Source organism: Glycine max, chromosome 1, assembly GCF_000004515.6.
Source record: "Glycine max cultivar Williams 82 chromosome 1, Glycine_max_v4.0, whole genome shotgun sequence".
Lineage (NCBI taxonomy): Eukaryota > Viridiplantae > Streptophyta > Magnoliopsida > Fabales > Fabaceae > Glycine > Glycine max.
Window position 1 is genome coordinate 55,581,536 of NC_016088.4, and position 19,694 is coordinate 55,601,229.

Genomic DNA, 19,694 nt, shown 5'->3' on the forward strand with positions numbered 1-19,694 from the left:
ATGATTAAGTAATGAGCTGCTAATTAGGACGAATTCCAACGAAAAGTGTCGCGAACGAAACGGATAGATAGAATAAAAGCAAGGAAGCGGTACAACAGACAAACAAACACACTCTCCTTAACACTTTTTTCTTTTCCACTCTCTCTTCTTTCTTTCTTTCCCCAATATTCCTAACCCATGCCATTACCTATCTCCTCTTGCATATTAATTGGGATGGCGTTGGTGATAGCGACGGGGGTGGTAGTGGCTTGGTTGGTAGGGAAGAATAAATGCCGGGTAAGAGAAACAGGCCCTACATAACAACACAAGACATGGTGGTGAGATTAGTACCAGTAACTCCTCATCAAGCTCGTAGTCACAGACACAGATTGGGTTCTCATAGTTAAAGGGTATCATTGGTTTAGAAAGTCTATAGAGAGAGAAAAGTGTCTAGTCTACTACTCACTCTCTCATGCACGTGGTTCAGCCTTCAGTTGGTGGCAATCTCTGAATTTATATATCACAGCCTATTAAAAGAAGTTTATTTAATTCCCTCGCACTGTGTCACCTGCTTCCTTTCCAGCAAAGGTACAGCCACCATTTTCACCTTCTTCATTTCATCACATTTAACTCTCTCTTCTCTTCCCCCATTCCACCCTGCCCTCCATTTCCTCTCTCTCTCCCGCTACAAAAGCTCTCATTTTTATGCCACCCCACTAAACCCAAACCATTAAAATACACAAAACACAACATGGGCATTAACGAATCTTTGTTCTTCATTCCTAGGCAGAGAACTCAGAAGGAAAAGGTAGAGAGAGATTAAACGGGTAGTACAACTCTATTTTATTTTATTTGTTTGGGTTTTGTTTCTCTCTCCTTCGATTCCTGTATTCTTAATGAGAATGTTCCCAGTCGGTGATGATCGTGATGTTTTGTTTCTTATCGGACCAACGTTTACGAGACCTGAAACGTTGTAGCTGAGGAAGCAACACTCAGAATCGAATCCAGTTCGGTTGTGACAGCTATGATGTCAAAGGGGTGATCACATTGTTTCGAGCATGAGAAGACACCGTGAAATCCATCTCTCTCATGCTCTGTTGTCCACCGTTTTCTGTTTGTTTGTGACAGCTTCTGCAGCAACTGAGAAGGAAATTTTGCTTGAATTCAAGGGTAACATCACGGACGATCCACGCGCCAGCTTGAGTTCGTGGGTTTCAAGTGGAAACCCGTGCAATGATTACAACGGTGTTTCTTGTAACTCCGAAGGGTTTGTGGAGAGAATTGTGCTTTGGAACACTAGCTTGGGGGGGGTGTTGTCCTCGTCACTTTCGGGGTTGAAGAGGTTGAGGATATTGGCGTTGTTCGGGAACCGTTTTTCGGGTGGTATTCCAGAAGGGTATGGTGAACTTCACTCGTTGTGGAAGATCAATTTGAGTTCCAATGCTTTGTCTGGTTCGATCCCTGAGTTCATTGGTGATTTTCCTAGCATTCGGTTTCTAGATTTGTCCAAGAATGGCTTCACTGGGGAGATACCTTCGGCTTTGTTTAGGTACTGCTACAAAACCAAGTTCGTTTCTCTTTCTCATAACAACCTTGCTGGTTCAATTCCTGCCTCCTTGGTGAATTGTTCCAACCTTGAAGGGTTTGATTTTTCCTTCAACAACCTTAGCGGGGTTGTCCCTCCGCGGCTTTGTGGCATTCCAAGGTTGTCATATGTGTCTCTGAGAAACAATGCCTTGTCAGGGAGCGTGCAGGAACTCATTTCCACATGCCAAAGTTTGGTACATTTGGATTTTGGTAGTAATAGGTTCACTGATTTTGCTCCATTCCGCGTCCTTGAAATGCAAAATCTTACCTATCTCAATCTATCGTATAACGGGTTTGGAGGACACATTCCTGAGATCAGTGCCTGTAGTGGCAGATTGGAAATCTTTGATGCTTCAGGGAATTCTTTGGATGGGGAGATTCCTCCCAGCATAACTAAATGCAAGAGCCTAAAGCTCTTGGCATTGGAGTTGAATAGGTTGGAGGGGAATATCCCAGTGGATATTCAGGAATTGCGTGGACTAATAGTTATCAAATTGGGTAATAATTTCATTGGTGGAATGATTCCCAGTGGCTTTGGCAACGTTGAGCTTCTTGAGTTGCTGGATTTGCACAATCTAAACCTCGTTGGCCAAATTCCTGATGACATAAGCAATTGCAAGTTTCTTCTTGGGTTGTGAGTTTTGTAACTTTCTTAAATTGCTCTACATTATCTTAAACCCTCTGAATAAAATCTGAGTTCATTCTTTTATGTTGTTGCAGGGATGTTTCGGGTAATAAATTGGAAGGTGAAATTCCTCAGACCCTTTACAACTTGACAAACCTGGAATCCCTTAACCTACACCATAACCAGCTTAATGGAAGCATTCCCCCAAGCCTAGGAAACCTATCAAGGATCCAGTATCTAGATCTGTCACATAATTCACTTTCTGGCCCAATCCCTCCTTCCCTTGGAAATTTAAATAACTTGACACATTTTGATCTCTCATTCAATAATCTCTCTGGCCGCATTCCTGATGTTGCAACCATACAGCATTTTGGTGCATCTGCATTTTCCAATAATCCTTTTCTCTGTGGTCCTCCTTTGGATACCCCTTGCAACAGAGCTAGATCGTCTTCAGCTCCTGGGAAGGCTAAAGTTCTAAGCACCTCAGCAATTGTTGCAATTGTTGCTGCAGCTGTAATTCTCACTGGGGTTTGTTTGGTGACCATCATGAATATGAGGGCGCGTGGTAGAAGAAGAAAAGATGATGATCAGATTATGATTGTTGAGAGCACACCTCTTGGATCAACAGAATCAAATGTTATAATTGGAAAGCTGGTTCTCTTCAGCAAAAGTTTACCATCAAAATATGAAGATTGGGAGGCAGGTACCAAAGCATTGCTTGACAAAGAGTCTTTGATAGGTGGTGGATCAATTGGTACAGTCTACCGAACTGATTTTGAAGGTGGCGTCTCAATTGCAGTGAAGAAGCTTGAGACTTTGGGAAGGATCAGAAACCAGGAGGAATTTGAGCATGAACTTGGGCGACTTGGCAACCTTCAACACCCTCATTTAGTTGCTTTTCAAGGTTACTATTGGTCCTCTTCAATGCAGTTGATTCTATCAGAGTTTATCCCAAATGGAAATCTGTATGACAATCTACATGGGTTTGGCTTTCCTGGAACCAGCACTAGTACAGGCAACAGAGAATTATATTGGTCTAGAAGGTTCCAAATTGCAGTGGGAACTGCAAGAGCCCTTGCTTATCTCCACCATGACTGTAGACCTCCAATTCTTCATCTCAACATTAAATCCTCTAACATTCTCCTAGATGACAAGTATGAAGCTAAGTTGTCTGATTATGGATTAGGAAAGTTACTTCCCATTTTGGATAATTATGGTCTGACCAAATTCCACAATTCTGTGGGATATGTTGCACCAGAGTTGGCTCAAGGCCTGAGGCAGAGTGAGAAGTGTGATGTTTACAGTTTTGGAGTCATTCTTTTGGAGCTGGTTACAGGGAGGAAGCCTGTGGAAAGTCCAACCACAAATGAGGTAGTGGTTCTGTGTGAATATGTAAGAGGTTTGTTGGAGACTGGCTCAGCTTCAGATTGCTTTGATAGAAATATACTTGGCTTTGCTGAGAACGAATTGATTCAGGTTATGAGATTGGGGCTAATTTGTACTTCGGAGGATCCTTTAAGGAGACCAAGCATGGCTGAGGTTGTCCAGGTCCTTGAGTCCATTAGAAATGGATTGGAGTCCCAATCCCATTAACCAGTAAGAGCTTTTCCATGCAGTACAGTTCAGAATTGAAGTGATTGCTTATTTTGTTAAATTCTCCATGGAACGGATGTATCAGATTTAGGCATTCAAGCATACATGGAAGGAGATTTGGATCGGGATGGACTGTGTATACAAGCGGGCATGGGGAAGGATGTTACTTGGCATTCACATCGTAAAAAAAGATGAAGGATAAAATTCTTTTGTATTCATTCTTATATTGCCATTTTTTTCCATAAAATTTGTAACATCTGCAAATAAAGGCATTTGTTTATTCCATTACTTCACGTGTTTTCAGGGGGAATACAAAAGATGCCTTTGATTCATTTCCAAGTTTTTCTCTTTTGACTTTCCATAAATGTCATGAGGTACAAACAAAGATACGAGAAAATGTTGAGAAAGCATGATGCCATACTCTGTTTCTAATCTTTATCCTTTTCTTCTTTCTTTACCTTTTTCCCCCCAAAAGCAAATGGACGCCTGTTATTACCCATATTCTTACAAAGTGTTGTTTAGGAAAGTTGCTATCAACATTAAATTTGATCCATCCTCGTGAAGGAGGAGCACCCCTAATAAAGGGACTTCAGGAATTCCTTAGAAGGAGTATGTCATCCAAAAGCTCATTAAACTTCAGCTGAGCAAGCAAGAACACTTATCAAATTCTTCCCCCAGGTTTGTTAATTATCACACCAAATATTACAGTATATAATACAATAGGACCTTCCTGCTGAAATATACAAAGCTTGAAGGATATGTGATTCTCTAATCTCTAATATAAGTTTATGAAATAAAAGCAAGTGTAAAAAGTGAAGGTGAAGAATAAAAAATAAAAACTGCCATCATGCCTATAACCAAATTGAGTTCTTGCAAGGAGTTTTTTCTTTTTATATTTCCTTTCTTTTCATACACTTTTCTCATTGTAAGCGGCTTAACTTGATAGCATCAGTGGTGCCACCTCTTCTTCAGGTCATTAGTATTTCACTGTTTTTCAAATGATTGCACCTGAAGCCATTTCAGTACTAATTTGAAGAAAGTAGAAATCATCTACCAGGTTCCGACTACACATTGAAAATTTTAAGTCTTGATGCGTAGGTTTTAAAATTAAAATTCACCACCAATCATTTTGAAGCCACTCCATTGCATAACACCATGTCCATGTCATCCAACTACCCCTTGGTGATTGATTATTCCTCCTAGGATGATGCTGGCTTCTCCAAAAGAATAAAGAATCAATAAACCAACTAAATTTGCATAACTAATTGACCCCACCCACATCAACCATGTCCATTTGTGGCATCAACAGTTCTCCGAATCCGTTCCATTACTACAGAAACATCCTTTTCAGTGGATGTAGCAAAGCAAAAACGAAACCATCCAGGTTCAATACAGTGACAAGAGGAACCCGGGGTAACATTGATCTTAGCAACATTCAACAATCTATCCCAGAGCTCAAGCTCTCCCTTTTCACTGTAAGAGCCAATCAACCTGCTCATGTCAGCCCAGCAGCAAAAACCACCACTGCTCCTAGTGCACTCAATCCCCAACTGCTTCAGCCCCGCAACAAATGTATTATACATTTTCCGCAGCCTCAACCTGTTAACCTCAATAAATTTTTGCACAAAACTTGTATCTGAAAGCATGGAGATGAGCAATCTTTGGGTTGGGGCAGAAACAGTGGAGAACCTTGCCAATTTGCTAGAAGCAGCCACGACATTGTCATTATAAGAGTAGATAACACCCACCTTCAAACCTGGAACAGAGAGCTCATTCGACAAACCAAACACTATATGAACTCTGTCCCGGTCATGATCTTCTGCCTCCATGATTTCTGCCATGCTCACAAACTCTTCGTTTCCATAAGAAGAGCCAGCAAACATTTCATTAGAGATTATGTGAATGTTCTTCTCTCTAGCAAAGTCCAAAAGATCCAACAGTGTTTCCCTATCAAACAATTTGCCAGCAGGATTTGAGGGATTGTTTATTATAATTCCACGAACTTTTTGACCACGCATCTTTGCTTGCTTGAAGGTTCTCTCAAGTGAAGTTATACTTAAATTGAAGTCATCAGTGCTGCGGCAGGGAACAGGTACTATCTCCACGCCAGTGCGCCATTTTACAACCCCGTCAAAGCTGCACAATGTATTCAAAACTGTCAAAGCAGGCAAAGGTTTAAAGAAACAGTCTGTAACCTCAATTGTGATTGCAGCATCAAGTTTTTAGAATCTTTTAATTGTAATTATAGTCACATCAGTTGTGACAAAATGTGATTACAACCCCAAATTAAAATCTGCAAAACTTTTGAACTGCAACTGCAATTTTGACCGCAACTTGAAGATTTTCGGAGTGTTTGCGGCCACAACTGTAGTCACATGGGTGCAGTTTAAAAACATGTCTGCAACATAAAATGAATAGTTGGGAGATGGGAAAGTGATTGTTACCCAGGGCTAAGAGGCGTGGGAACAAGGAATGCGTTTCCATTATCTGCTAGACAGAAGCTTAGAATCTCAATGGCAGAAGTGGCACCTGCAGTTAGTACCATTCGGGAGGTGTTGAAGAAAATAAGGTTTTCCAAAACTTGATACATGAAACCAGCCACAGCCTGCAGGATAAGAGAATCAAAACAGAGCATTCATCTAGCAAGAATCACTTCATAATAAGAAAAAACAGAGCACAGAGAAGGGAAATGATAAGAATTACCACTTTGAGGTCCATCAATCCATGGAGAGGTTGGTAAGGAACAATCCTAGAAATGCCGAGTGGTGTCCCCAACACAGCAGCGCTGCCGTTGAGGTGAATCCAATCTTGAATCAAGTCAAGAGATAGCTACAGACAGCAAAGAAGAGAGGCAATTATGGTTTAGTTGTGAAGAGAAGAGTGAAGAGAGAAGAAACTCAACTCACGGTGTTTTGGTGCAAAGCAAGCTGAATAACGCCGTGAGGATTATGAGTTTGGTGATAGGGATCAACGGCAACCTTGTGCAAGCCTAGATAATAAGGAGAGTTAGCAGCAGTGAGGGAATTGGCACGAGGGGACACGTAAGCAGAGGCGGAGGAAGTGGAGTGCCTGTGGTTGGAAGAGAGGGAGCGGTGGAAGCTGGTGGAATCCTGGTCCTGGTCCTTGTGGGAAGGTGGAGGCTGAGGGTGGTGGCATGGCTTGGTTCTCAAGTAGAGCTGAAGAAAGTACAAGAGAGCACAAGGAATGACAGAACCCCAGAAAAGACCCCCTGTGCCTTGGACCAGGCCTTGCAGAGGCACTATCACTCTCATCTCATCAAAGAATGCAAAACAACTCTAATCTCTTTCTTCAGGATATTCTCATCCCTCCAACTCCATCCACACTCTTCTATGCTCTTCTTCTAACCCACTTTTGTTTCTTACTATACACACCTAAAACTTGTACAATTTCTTATTTACTAGCATTTGCCTTTAACTTATAAGTAAAAACATTAATGTTTAATATAATATAAAAAATAATGCTTTATTGTTTTTCTAGGATAATTTCTACAGTAAATGTAAATAATAATTGAAGAGATAATACAAGTGATATAATAAAATAGTTTATAAAATTTTGAAAATGTGATATTATATTACGCATACTTTATGCTAAATTAATAAAATAAAGTTATACATGTGGCTTCCCATCGTTGCTGCGACATGCCGTATGCACAGTTCTCATGCAGCGGCCAAATGGTTTGTGCACCGTTCAATGGAACGTTTATAGATGCGACAATGTATGTCAACGAGTTTATCATGAGAACAATTAGCGAAATGAACGGTAAATATGAAGCACAAATGGAAACAAAAAACAAGCAATGAGAGTCTCTGGGCCACAAGCTGACATTTGGACCCAGACTAAGGTTGTTCTCGCGCATAATCAATGTATGGGAGAGAGAGAGAGACAAAACACGATTCAGCGGAGAAAAGAACTCTACAAATCATCAAACTTAGAATCTCAGGTACTCCCTCATTTCAATTTGAGTGATGATACTTTTATATCAACTTTTACAATAATTTTCATATGACAAGACTAAGACAGATTAAAAAAAAAGAAAAATAAAATAAAATATGTCAAGTACTAAAATAGAGATTAAAAAATATTATATGTATGATTTTTTTTTAAAAGGACTTTATATGTATGATTATTCTTTCCATTTGTTAGTATGAAGCAATTTTCCCATACATTAGAAAGTTTAAAAATAAACTTTCATATTAAGAGTCCGAGATTGAGTCTTAGGCCGGCATTGGTGTCAATATTCAATCATGCATAAGATCTTTTATTTATATTTTATTATATATAAAAACAGGGACGTGGACGTTTGAGGTTGAGGCTTGGATGAGAATCCTGTTGCGTGTAAAGTTAATGCTAGCAAACAAACATGTACCATTACCAATTTCATGACAGAAATTTTAAATTTTCTTACACCACACAAATAAAATTTTTAATAGAAAATATTAAATTAATTTTAAAAAAATTTAAATGACAGTTATATCAGTTTTGAATTATTCAATATATTCTTTGGGAATTTGAATATGATATTAAATTAAATCTAATCTCAATCAAATTAAAAGAGATCCAAGATTTTTAGAGTGAGTAAAATAACTAATCCTTTTTTACAAGAAAACATCAAATTTTAATTACGCCGAGAAAGTTAACTACCAATATAAGTGCACATACATAATAGATCGTAAATGTGTATATAAGTTTGATTTAAATTAGATTTAATTCATTTTTAAGAAAATAGACTATATATTGATTTTGATTTGGATTAATAGATTATATATTGATAGTGTGAAGTATTTTATATTTTTATTTAATTATAGTAATTATGTATTTATAATAAGTTTCTTGATTTTTATAATAATTATCATGAAAGTTATATCAATAATGATTTATTAATTTTAAAATTTAACACATTTGATAGGCATGAAAATAATGTATCTTTGATTCAAATAATTTATTTTTATAGTTTCCAAGACAATTTCATAAGCTTTCTCAAAAATTATTTCTATATTTAATAAAATAGCATCCTTATTTTTATAAAGGATTATCTCCTTTTGTATTTTTCTTGTGTTTTTTAAGATAGATAATTACAATAATAGTATGTTTGTCTCTTATGTGTTTTTACTTAAATGAAAATAAGCACGTGAAATCCACGAAATACTTAATAGTATACTAGTACTTAATAAATAAACTCCTTCAAAACTTAATATAACGAGATACGTAATTGATATTGACAGTTACATAGTGGTAGTTGATAACTTGATACTACTTCTAGTTCTTGATGTCAATCATTCAATCTTTCCCTCTAACACTTTGAATATTTTATGTTTTTTATTTGTGGAGGAAAATATAAACAGAAAACAAGGACGGGATGAATTCTTGAAAGAATCATGAATGTAAGAACAAATTAATAGTGGATAAGGATGAGTACTTTTTTCCTATATGGAAAAGGAGCAGGATCTCAATTCATCTCACTCTTAAGCCAGTAGATAATAAAAATATTTATTAATTTTGTCCTTCATTCCCGATAAGTCTTAGCTCCAATCGTGAACATTTGTTTTTGTTTTCCTGATTATTTGCACGCGTATATCAATTGAAATAAATGTGATTTGTATAACAACTGATACAGTACTCTTTCGTTCCAAAATTATAGATACTTTAATATTTTAGTTTTTTTTCTTCTAAAACTATATATATTTTACAAATTTAAGATTGAATGTACAACTTTTTTTAACTATACTCTTGTTTACAATTTTTAGTGCATGGAATATTTTTTGCTATCCAGGTAACAATAACTAATCATTCATCAATGAAAATATCGACTTAGCATTGTCTCTAAATTCTTCATTATCTAAATATTTATGATTAATCGTGATTCCAACAGCATGATTAAATAAATAGAAGTATTTTATTCTTGAATTTTATCAATAATTTAATGGATGCAGAGTAACCTTAAACATCTACAGTTTTATAACGGAGGAAATACTGATACGTAATCGTTTGTTGCACAACAAACTAATGGAGTTTTTTCTTTATCTTTTTCCTGCACATTAATGATACAATATGATCTGAACAATAGTATAATTAATGTCAAATCCTTTTGAAGGGGATTGTTTAATTTTAGAGTACAGTTGTTAATAAGCACATAAAAAAAATGAGAATTTAGAAGCACAGTAAGAAAAATATGCATCACATGTTTGGAAAATATTTTTAGAAAATTGCCTAGATTTGATGTTTTTTGTGATAGAATCCTATACTTTTTTTTTTAGTAAAATAAACTCTTATGATATATTGTAATGAGTTTTGAAATATCTTTTTATTGTATTAAACTTGTACTTTTTTATTATAGACTTCAATCATGAGGTTGTAACTTGTGAATATATTACCTGTTAAAAAGTTATATTCAATGTATTAATACAAAGCATGACAAATTTTATCACCCATGTCTAAAGTGTTAGAAAAATGATTATTTTACATAAATATTAAAAGGTGAATTTTTTTATTAAAAAAAACGGTCATGGGATAACTCTGCAACTAAAGAGATGATCTTTTATAGAGGAAAAGATGATTTGGGTTAAATTAACCCAATACAATTCTGCCTAAACACACGTGGTGGGATGTAATGAGTCGACCCGAATAACAATTATACATAAATTTAGTTAATATCAATTTAAATTTTAAATTTCAACACACCATATGAATTTAAAAGACATAGAAGTCATATGTCTCAATTCAAAGAATTTATTTTCATCAATGCCTGAAAAACGCGATAGTATTGCATATTATTTAAATTCATTTATTGTAAATAAAAAACACATCCAAAACTTAATAATTATATCAGTAAGTTTTATTATAATATTTGTGAGTATATATATATATATATATATATATCATTTCATATTCAGCAAAAAAGTTTATCAATTAATGCAGTAAAAAAAAGTTAATAGTTTATATTTCATATATTATTAGTATAAAAATTTGTACACTATTAACTACGTATATATTTTAGATATAAAATTTTAAATTAGGTATCACAAAAGTTATTATTTTTTAATAAAATATGACAATTTATAATTAGTTAAGAATATGCAAAATGTTGACATTGTCAGTGTATTTTAATCAAAAGTTTTAATCAATAATTTAGTATTTTCGTGTGGATCATTTAAATAAAGTTAAGAATATATAAATAAATAGCTTGATAGTATAAAGAAATTTTATATTGTAATTCAATTACAAATATAATATATTTGTTGATTCTTAAACAATTTTTTATTTTTTTTGTTAACATCAAGGCCTACCTCAATGCAGCTTCCATCATGTTACCTCATAAATAGTTAGCACATCTTCATCCTCACAATTGATTGACCGTATATCCTTCTGCATCATCATCAAACTAAAAATATGATTGTAATGTAATCCCTCTTATTATACTAATATTATTTATGTCATGAAATGTTATATAGTTTTTACTCTTTATATTTATATTTTGTGAAGAGATTTAATTAACTAAAATTATATTTATTTTTTTATATTTTATACAAAACTTTTTTTTAATTAAGGACCACTCATAATACGTATAAATTATTTTATATTAATATGGTTGTCAATTTTTTATGCAATGAATATTTAAGATTACAGAGTATCTTCAAATATGTTCAAAGCAATAATTAATAACTGATATTGTCATTTTTTTTAAAACGAAACTGATATTGTCATTAAACTTTGTCAAGTCAATTAATTTATAAATATAGATAGATAGACAGATTGAACTCAATTTTTTTTTTTGGAACACGCGGAAATAAAAGACAAGAACTAAAGAAGACTGGCTAACACTCCTGGAGTCCTCCAACACAAGTAGAGATGACCATGAAACACAATTATTAATTGGTAACAATTTTTCAAAAGTGATAAAATATAAAAATCACATTAAATTTTCTTTAAGTGAGTGCAAAATCTTGAAATCATTAGGACAGAACAAATATTTTTATTTTATGTTTGATTTAAAAAAATAGAAACGATATAAATCAAGCAAATGAGGATTTGACAGCATCATTAACAACTTTTGTCCTAAGTAAAAAATATTTTAAAAAAATATGTATCTCTATTTATATATTTTTAACAACTGAAAAAATAATAATAAATCAACATAACCATTTTAAAAATGAAACACTAGATTTTATTATTCTAATTTATTTCTTTTTAATTCAGTAAATCTATTAAATTTGATATCAATATTATTAAGATAATTATATTAAATATTATAATAAATTTTATATTATTTTACTTGTATTATTTATTATTCGTCAAATGATGTAAGGATATAAAAAATTGTCATGTAACTTATTTATTTTTTATCCTGTCATGTTCTTAATGTCTTATCGAGTATCATACTTATAACGAATCAAATTGGTTCTTAGATTACAATCATCTCTTATATCGAAATCATTTTTTCGATTGGGAATCATCAGAAGTATTTTATTTACTTAAAAATATTTGTGAAAACTCTAAAAAAATATTTAATCGTTGTATCACTTTTGAGTCTTAGGAGATGAATTGAATTATGATTTTAAAATATTATTTTAACATAAGAAAGTCTTGTGTATTTTAAAGATTATCTAAAAGTATTATGACTTATCATATTTTTTGACCAAAATTGTATGATAATTTGGATTTTAATAGATTTATATCATAATAATTTAAAGGATTTGAATGAACTTTATATATTTATAAGATTTAAAAATATTTTACGAATTCTTAAAAACACTTTCAAAATTACAAGAGTTAGTGAAAAAAAATGATGAAGTTTGGATAAAAAAAAGTAAAACCAATATAATTTTTTTAATAGTTATATTTATTCTAGCTTTATATCCTGGTATACTAATTTTTCTTGCAATAGAATCTTCTCATTTTTACTTTTGGATTTGAATAATAGATTTAAAATTACACTTTATTTTTTGATTTTTTTTAATTACTACAATTATTTCATGATAAATCTAATGTCATGTTTAAATGGTGTGCAATAATAAGCATATACTAGAAGGAAGTAGTGAGGGTGAAAAATTGATAGGAGAATTATTGAATTATGTAGATAACAAAATTAAGAGTGATGATAAACATTGTGTCAAACAAGTAATAGACATGGTTAATATGCATGACTAGTCTTAGCACATTAAACAAAACATTAATTAAATTTAGAAAACAAAGGAAAAAGTACATAGGAGAGAAGTATATTTAACATTTTTTATCCCAGATGAATAGGAAAAAAAATATATGACACACATATCTTGAAAAATATTAAAGATATAAAAGAGCAAGTGTTATGAAAGAAAATAAAGTCTAGTAATCAATAAAAGAAAATAAAAAAGTAAAAAAAAAATCTCAAGAGTTTGAATTAAATTATTTGATAGATATTTTATAATAAAAAGTATGATGAAATTCATCAAAATTTATATATTTTTAAATGTCAAAAGACTTTTTATAAATTATAAAAATATTAATTAAATACCATCAAATTTTATTATCTTCCTTAAAAAAACTTTGAAAGTATTAAATAAATACTGAAAGATTTATTTATATTATTTAAAAATTCTAATTAAATATTATAAAAAAATATTTTAAAATTCTTTAAAAATGCTCTTGCTCGGGTAAGTGGACTTTACTTTGGACTGCATATCAGTGTTACCCGGCCCATCTAATCCGAGCCCAGCCCAGGAGCACAGAAAGAGAGCCGTTACGTAAAAAATGATGGATAGCGAAAGGTAAACGAGGAGGCGCCGAAATCGCAGAGTCTGAGTCTGAGCAGTGACCACACATAACATAACATAACGCAGTCCAAAGCACCACTTCCCTTCAAATTGTAGCACTCTCTCATATCCAATCCAAAATCGAAGGGTGAATCCGTCCAAACACACTGTCCCATACAATTCAAATTTTGGATCGTTGGTCGTTACTCACTTACTCCTCACGGGTCCCACCGCAACCAGACAAACAAAATTACAAAATCGATGGCAGGGTAAGCCTACTATTAGATGACTAATTTTGTATTTTTCTCATCGTAATTCATAATTACTCATTAATTATTATATTAGATTTCTATTTCTATTCCGTCTAATTGCAAAACCTCAACACTACTTCAAGCGAGGGTGGCACTGCCAAGAGTTTGAACGCACACAAAATACTTGTTTACATTAAATAATACTAATAATGATAGTGCATTTGAATTGAAACCTATCTTAGTGAGGAAGAAGAGATGATGATGATGGAAGAGTCAGAAATGGAAATAGAGTCACAGGTGTTCGTTGCTCACGAGATTGACTTGGATTACGAGTTCGACGCAGTTCGATTCTTCGATTTCGGTGCACAAGAAACTCCCGCTCAAGCTCGCCAAGCCGAACTCTGGTTTCATTCCGCCGGCAGCTATCCTCCTTCTCGTCTGTTTAACCCTCTTTTTCTTCTATTCTTTCCTTCTTTTCCATAAATGTTCATTGTTTTGTAATCACTGTGTTTTTTTTTTTTTTTTTGGTTTCAGCTTTTGTGGCGAAGTTAGTGGCGAGAGAGGACGACGTTAGGGAATGCGCAACCACCGTTCACGCTGCCAATTCTAATGTTCCGTCCGGGATTGGATTTTCTCGCACCGTTTTTCACCATGACGGTATGCAATCTTCTTCCCCTGTTCTCTTGATTTTACAAAACGCCATTTACTTTAATCTAATTTTTTATGCTAAAGATTAGGGGACTGATATGAGAATTTTGTAAAGAACTAAAATGACCTACACTTGCAATCTCGGAACTAGAATGAGAGTTTACTCCGATTTTCTATTATGTGTTATGTTGGAAGGGTCATGGCTCGTGGCTTACTTTACTGATGCTTTCGTCTTGGCAGGTTCAAAAGGAGGGGGTGGGAGTGGGAACATTTCTGCCTTGCTGAGTGGTGTTCCGCGGGATGTTAATATGCAACTGTTACACGTAACCTCAGGTAACCAATCTTACAGTAAGTCTTTAATGAATTTTTTTGCTTATACATCTTGTGATCCTTCCCCACACATCAACTGATTGATTGCACAGCTCAACTTTGACTTCATAAACATTTCTCTTTAAACCCTATCTATATAGTCTGAGGCACTCATACTGTTGTTTGAATTGTGAACCTAATGTATGTTGAATTTAATCTCTTGTGCCACAGCATTTTTGTTCTGAACTGTAGTATTTTCGTAATTTATAACTCATTACAGTTTGCTTCTATTACTTATAACATTATGTTTTTGCATTTTTCTTTATGTATTTTTCCTTTTACCTTCTGTCTAAACCTTTTTTTTCCTAAGCTTGATATGTAATTATGTCTTTTCAGGAATGACCTTTAGCAGTAAGACAATTGGCGGCAATTTGAATTCTAAGGTTAAATCTGCTGTGATGAAGGGTTCAACACTAATGAAACCTACTGCTAGTCTTTTGGCTAAGCAAAATCGGCCCCATCCAATTGTTAGCTCAAGGTGATCATCGGAGAAACTTGTTCTTTGTCATGGTTCAAGGCATGAATTATTAGTGAAAATCAAACAGTCTTGCAACACTTGATTAGTTGGCAAACATTTTTTGAATTGAATCATGTCACTGCATTCTACCATAAGATATCTGTTTGCTCGGCATGGTGCATTGATTTAAATGCTTTCTTTCTTGGATGGTTACTCTGTTCTTTATGAAATCGTGAATTCTTATTAAGTAGGATTGCCGGAGTATTACTGCATTTATTCCCTACTTTTTCTCTTTGGTGCTATGATGTTTTATGGTTGTATCTAGGTTTCTAATCCTTGGATGCCAAGAAAACTGTTTTTCCTTGTATATCTACAACTCAACTATTCCATTGTCCTCAGGTTTCAGAAACTACAAGATCATAACAAAAAAATGAATTCATCTACCTCTTCCGGGATAGAGTGTCAAGCTGCCAAACGGCAGAAATTAGAAGGCGGTAGCTTGCACAAGGTCTGTAAATTTGACTATTCTACTTCTTCCTGTGATTATCTAATAACTGAAGAAGTGACTGTTATGTTTGTCTCTGAACATTAGTGCCTTAAAATTTTGTGCAGCTCTTAATAAGTTGCTAATGATACATTTGCCATTAAAATTGTGTGCCACTTTTTTGTATCAGAAATGCTTTAAGGTAGTTATGAGAGCTTAAGTTGATTTTTTTCATGGTTAACAATTTTATGGATTATAGATTATAGGTTATTAGAAGTAAATTTGCCCCCATGTTTGGCTGGTAGCATGGAAGTACTTGAAACCATGAACTGAGAATTTAAATGTGTATTTACTATTGATGGCATTCCATTTATTTTTAGACTGGGTAATTGGATTGCTTACTGTATCTTCTCTATGATAGGTTGGTGATGTGAAGCAGCAAGTTAATTTTGTCCACAAGGCACCTAAGAAGGTAAGGGTTGTAATGCAGACTGCTTGAGTAGATTGTACTTGCCATTTGCCAAATATATTCTTCATATGACTTGTATGATGCTCATATTCTGTACCATATATATTTTTGCCCACCTTTGTTGTTCATTATTGCTTTACCTAATTGATTTTTGTAAACGAATGAACAGAAATTTCATCCTTATTGTTTTCATGATACAAAACTGTTGTTATGAGTGGAAATATATCAAATAATGGCCAAGGAGGGAACTCTTGATAAGTATTTAATTACAAATTTGAATAGCAATATAAAAAAAAAATAGTTAAATTCCTTTGGGCAAAGGGTCATATTTAATTAGGGATAGGGAATAGGTTCACATGATGGTGTGTTATAAATTTGCATATTCTTGCAGGTTGCAACTGTTGATCAAAATTCTGGACATTCCAAGCTGAAGATTACTATCCCTAGAGAGCCTGACCTAGAAACGGCTCACAGAGCACAAAGGATTAGGTTTGTTATTCTAGTGTAGTAAAACCTTAACGAAGGTGACTTTTCTTCAAACATGATTCTTCTTCCTCAAAATTGAAGTCAACATATTATACTTGTGCTTTCCAGACCTAAAATTGCTGCAGAGGCAGAAGTTGTGACAGTGGCTGCCCCCATATTCAGAGCACGCCCGTTAAACAGAAAAGTCAGTACTCTCTGTTTTTAGAATTTGTTTTGTTAGGTTAATCTTATCGTTATCTTTTACATCCTTTCCCCTTACTAATTATGCTCATAACCTAGATTCTAAATGCTCCTTCGTTGCCACTTCCCAAGAGGAGCACTCCACGATTGCCAGAATTTCAAGTAAGCTCTTGAGTCTTGACACTTGCTTTCATAAGAATTGAACCACAAGATTAACCAGACAAAGAATTAGTTATCTTGAAGCTCATGTTCTTTTATGTCGTCTTAGGAATTTCATCTCAAGACACAAGAGAGGGCCATGCAGCATACATCTGCGACTTCTACGTCTTCACTTCATTGCAATGATTCTGATAAGGTTAATTTAATTCACACAATTTTAAGTAGTAATATTAATGTCTCTTCACATAGCTTTATTCTGTCAATGCCATTCATTTTTCTTGTACCGATATATGAATTACATTGGTTATGAAATTTCTGAAGCTGTACTGCTTTTGACCTGCATTTTCTTGCTTTAATTTGTTGTTACAAGATATATATGATTAGTGATCTCCGGGGAACTGAAGTTTGCTGGTTGCAGGATTTGGACAAACATAGAGCTGTTTCTGCTCAAGAAAATAGAATCAGGGATTTGAGAAGGTAGCAGATGCGATGATAAATGTTTAGAATTAACATTCTATTTCCATAAATCATGAAACAATGGTACTAACTTCAAAATACTCCCTTTGCATAGGCCATCTGCCATGGGTGCTCCAAAGCATGATGGATTGGATTTTGCACATAGTTTTAAAGCTCGTCCTCTTAATAAGAAGGTAACGAGATATGGGCAATAATTTGATATGAAGATACCTGGACTACAGTTTTATGAAGAAACAAAACAATTAACTTTAAATTATATTCTAGTTGTATGAGTTAAAAATTTCAAATTTCTTAATTTTAACCAACCATCTATCTCCAATTAAAATTTGAATAGTTTGTACTGTACAATTTGTATGACTTTAATGAATACATTTAAGCAAATTGCACAACTAATGAGGTTTTCTTTTCAAAGTTTTCTTCATGAAAACTAATTGCTTTTTTGAAAGTTTCTTTTCTTAAAATTTTGTTTGGCAACAAGTTATGCCAGACACTACGACATCATACCCTTTTGGGAGGTTTGGTCGACATTGTATTAAACATTCACTGGCCAGTTTTTTAGTTATGATGAAGTTGCATCTTAAAATTGCTGCTTTTGTATACTAGTTTTCAGACTCTTATTTTCATTTTCACTTGTTTTTTTTATCTTTTATGACCCAGTCTTAGGATTAACGTAAGATTATTTCTGAAACTGTTTGTCAAGAGAATTTCCTGTAAAACTCAAGTTATTATACTAAATCTCAAAGTCAATATAAATAATGCAAATGAAAGTATGGTAACTCTAATTTGTTTATAAAATTTTCTTTTGCTTATGGTTTTTCTGTATTTAAGTATTTTGATCTTTGAAAGATGCAATGAAAAGGTGGATTTCTATTACAATACTTCATTTTCATTCTGTTATCTGTATAAAGTATGTTCTACCTTTCTTTCCACTGTTATTTTTTTTATTTGCTGCACTACCAACTGTAAAGTGCCGGTGCAGATTCTTTCAAGTAAAGGAGATATTGGTGTTTTCCGGAACAGAAAGCAGGAAACCACAGTGCCAATGGTGAGTTGGTTTGCTTGTTTTTTCACCCCTTAATAACATCGAGAATCTGGATAAAAAAATATGACGATATCACATCTTGCTTCAATTCGTACAGGAATTTAATTTCCATACGGAAAAGAGGGTTCAGCATAACCCACCAATCGAACTCTTTAGCAAGGTGAATCCATGCTGATCTTTTTCTTGCTCCTTACATATTTTTTTTCTTATCTGCAATTTCCTTTAATTTAATCCAAAGCCATTTTGGATTGAAGGTTTCTTCACTTAATCGGTATTGTTACTGTTGATAAAAGATATTTAATTCTACTATTCTCATTCATTCTCCTATCGTAAAATGTTGGCAGATGTCCCTAACATCCGAAGTCCAGTCAAATAATGGATCTCAGTTGAAACTGCTTCGGCATTCCAGAGTGTTCAGAGAGGTTTTCCTTCTATAATTTTGAATTAAATGTGACTATCGTGTATTATTTTTTATTGATCTCTTTGGTATCATACTGAGTTATTTGTTTCTGGGTGCAAGGATTCAAAAGAAAATATAAGAAGTTCTTTTCATCTGGATGTGAAGGTAATAGATAGCACTGCTGAAGAGAATGCATTTAGCCTATGATTTTCTTTTACTGATTCATCATAGTCGTTAAATATTCATCTTCTTGCTGACACAAATAGTGTATAGGAAACGCCTTTCGTATTTGGGGGAAGGCAAATTCACAGTGGGAGGGAAGGTTGCGACAGTGAAGCTGGTACTGTGTTGACAGCAAGGAGGTATGCATAATTGGCACTACTACTATTGTTAGTGTTTGCCTGTTTGGTACATTTCATTGGCTGTATTATCTGCTTTCAACTGAAATGGTGCAGGAGCTTGGGAATTCGATGATCGCAATACAGACAAGGGCCAATGTGCAACATAGCTGAGAAAGTATTTTCTCTGCCAGAGTTGAACTTCCATGGCAACATAGCTGAATCTAACAGGCGCCTAACAACTTTTCTCAGATTTTTTTTTATTGGTACACAGAATCTTAGAAAATTACTGTTAGGACAGAAGTTAGCCGTCTAAATTCTGCATCACTTGTATCTTGTACAACTCCCCCCGATCATAATCCAATAATAAAATCGTTAATAGGCAAGTGTATTATACTTAA

At 33.9% G+C, this 19,694-nt stretch overlaps 3 protein-coding genes across 5 annotated transcripts; 2 read left to right on the forward strand and 1 right to left on the reverse strand.

Annotated features, from left to right (window-relative positions):
* On the forward strand, positions 1 to 4,116 carry LOC100805681 (probable LRR receptor-like serine/threonine-protein kinase At1g12460). 2 transcript variants are annotated; one of them, XM_006573681.4, is made up of 2 exons: positions 1 to 2,197; positions 2,287 to 4,116. In XM_006573681.4, the coding sequence occupies exons 1-2, from the start codon at positions 1,038 to 1,040 to the stop codon at positions 3,782 to 3,784; spliced, it is 2,658 nt and encodes an 885-aa protein (XP_006573744.1). In that variant the 5' UTR covers positions 1 to 1,037; the 3' UTR covers positions 3,785 to 4,116. The 2 variants fall into 2 exon arrangements, with proteins under 2 accessions (XP_006573744.1, XP_003516680.1); XM_003516632.5 differs by having other exon boundaries at positions 4 to 2,200.
* Positions 4,117 to 4,442: 326 nt separating this feature from the next.
* On the reverse strand, positions 4,443 to 7,753 carry LOC100783063 (probable aminotransferase ACS10). Its single transcript, XM_003517396.5, has 4 exons — positions 6,691 to 7,753; positions 6,488 to 6,613; positions 6,229 to 6,389; positions 4,443 to 5,920 (listed from the first exon to the last, which is right to left on the reverse strand). Exons 1-4 carry the CDS (start codon positions 7,054 to 7,056, stop codon positions 5,065 to 5,067), a joined length of 1,509 nt encoding a protein of 502 aa, XP_003517444.1. The 5' UTR covers positions 7,057 to 7,753; the 3' UTR covers positions 4,443 to 5,064.
* A 5,883-nt stretch (positions 7,754 to 13,636) lies between these two features.
* LOC100806215 (protein TPX2) lies at positions 13,637 to 19,694 on the forward strand. Of its 2 annotated transcripts, none has more exons than XM_006573683.4 (19): positions 13,637 to 13,802; positions 14,027 to 14,220; positions 14,319 to 14,441; positions 14,673 to 14,765; positions 15,138 to 15,279; positions 15,658 to 15,766; positions 16,164 to 16,214; positions 16,603 to 16,700; positions 16,806 to 16,881; positions 16,977 to 17,039; positions 17,146 to 17,232; positions 17,455 to 17,513; positions 17,608 to 17,686; positions 18,493 to 18,558; positions 18,653 to 18,715; positions 18,900 to 18,977; positions 19,076 to 19,120; positions 19,222 to 19,317; positions 19,411 to 19,694. In XM_006573683.4, exons 1-18 carry the CDS (start codon positions 13,795 to 13,797, stop codon positions 19,288 to 19,290), a joined length of 1,503 nt encoding a protein of 500 aa, XP_006573746.1. In that variant the 5' UTR covers positions 13,637 to 13,794; the 3' UTR covers positions 19,291 to 19,317; positions 19,411 to 19,694. The 2 variants fall into 2 exon arrangements, with proteins under 2 accessions (XP_006573746.1, XP_006573745.1); XM_006573682.4 differs by having other exon boundaries at positions 13,640 to 13,802; positions 19,229 to 19,317.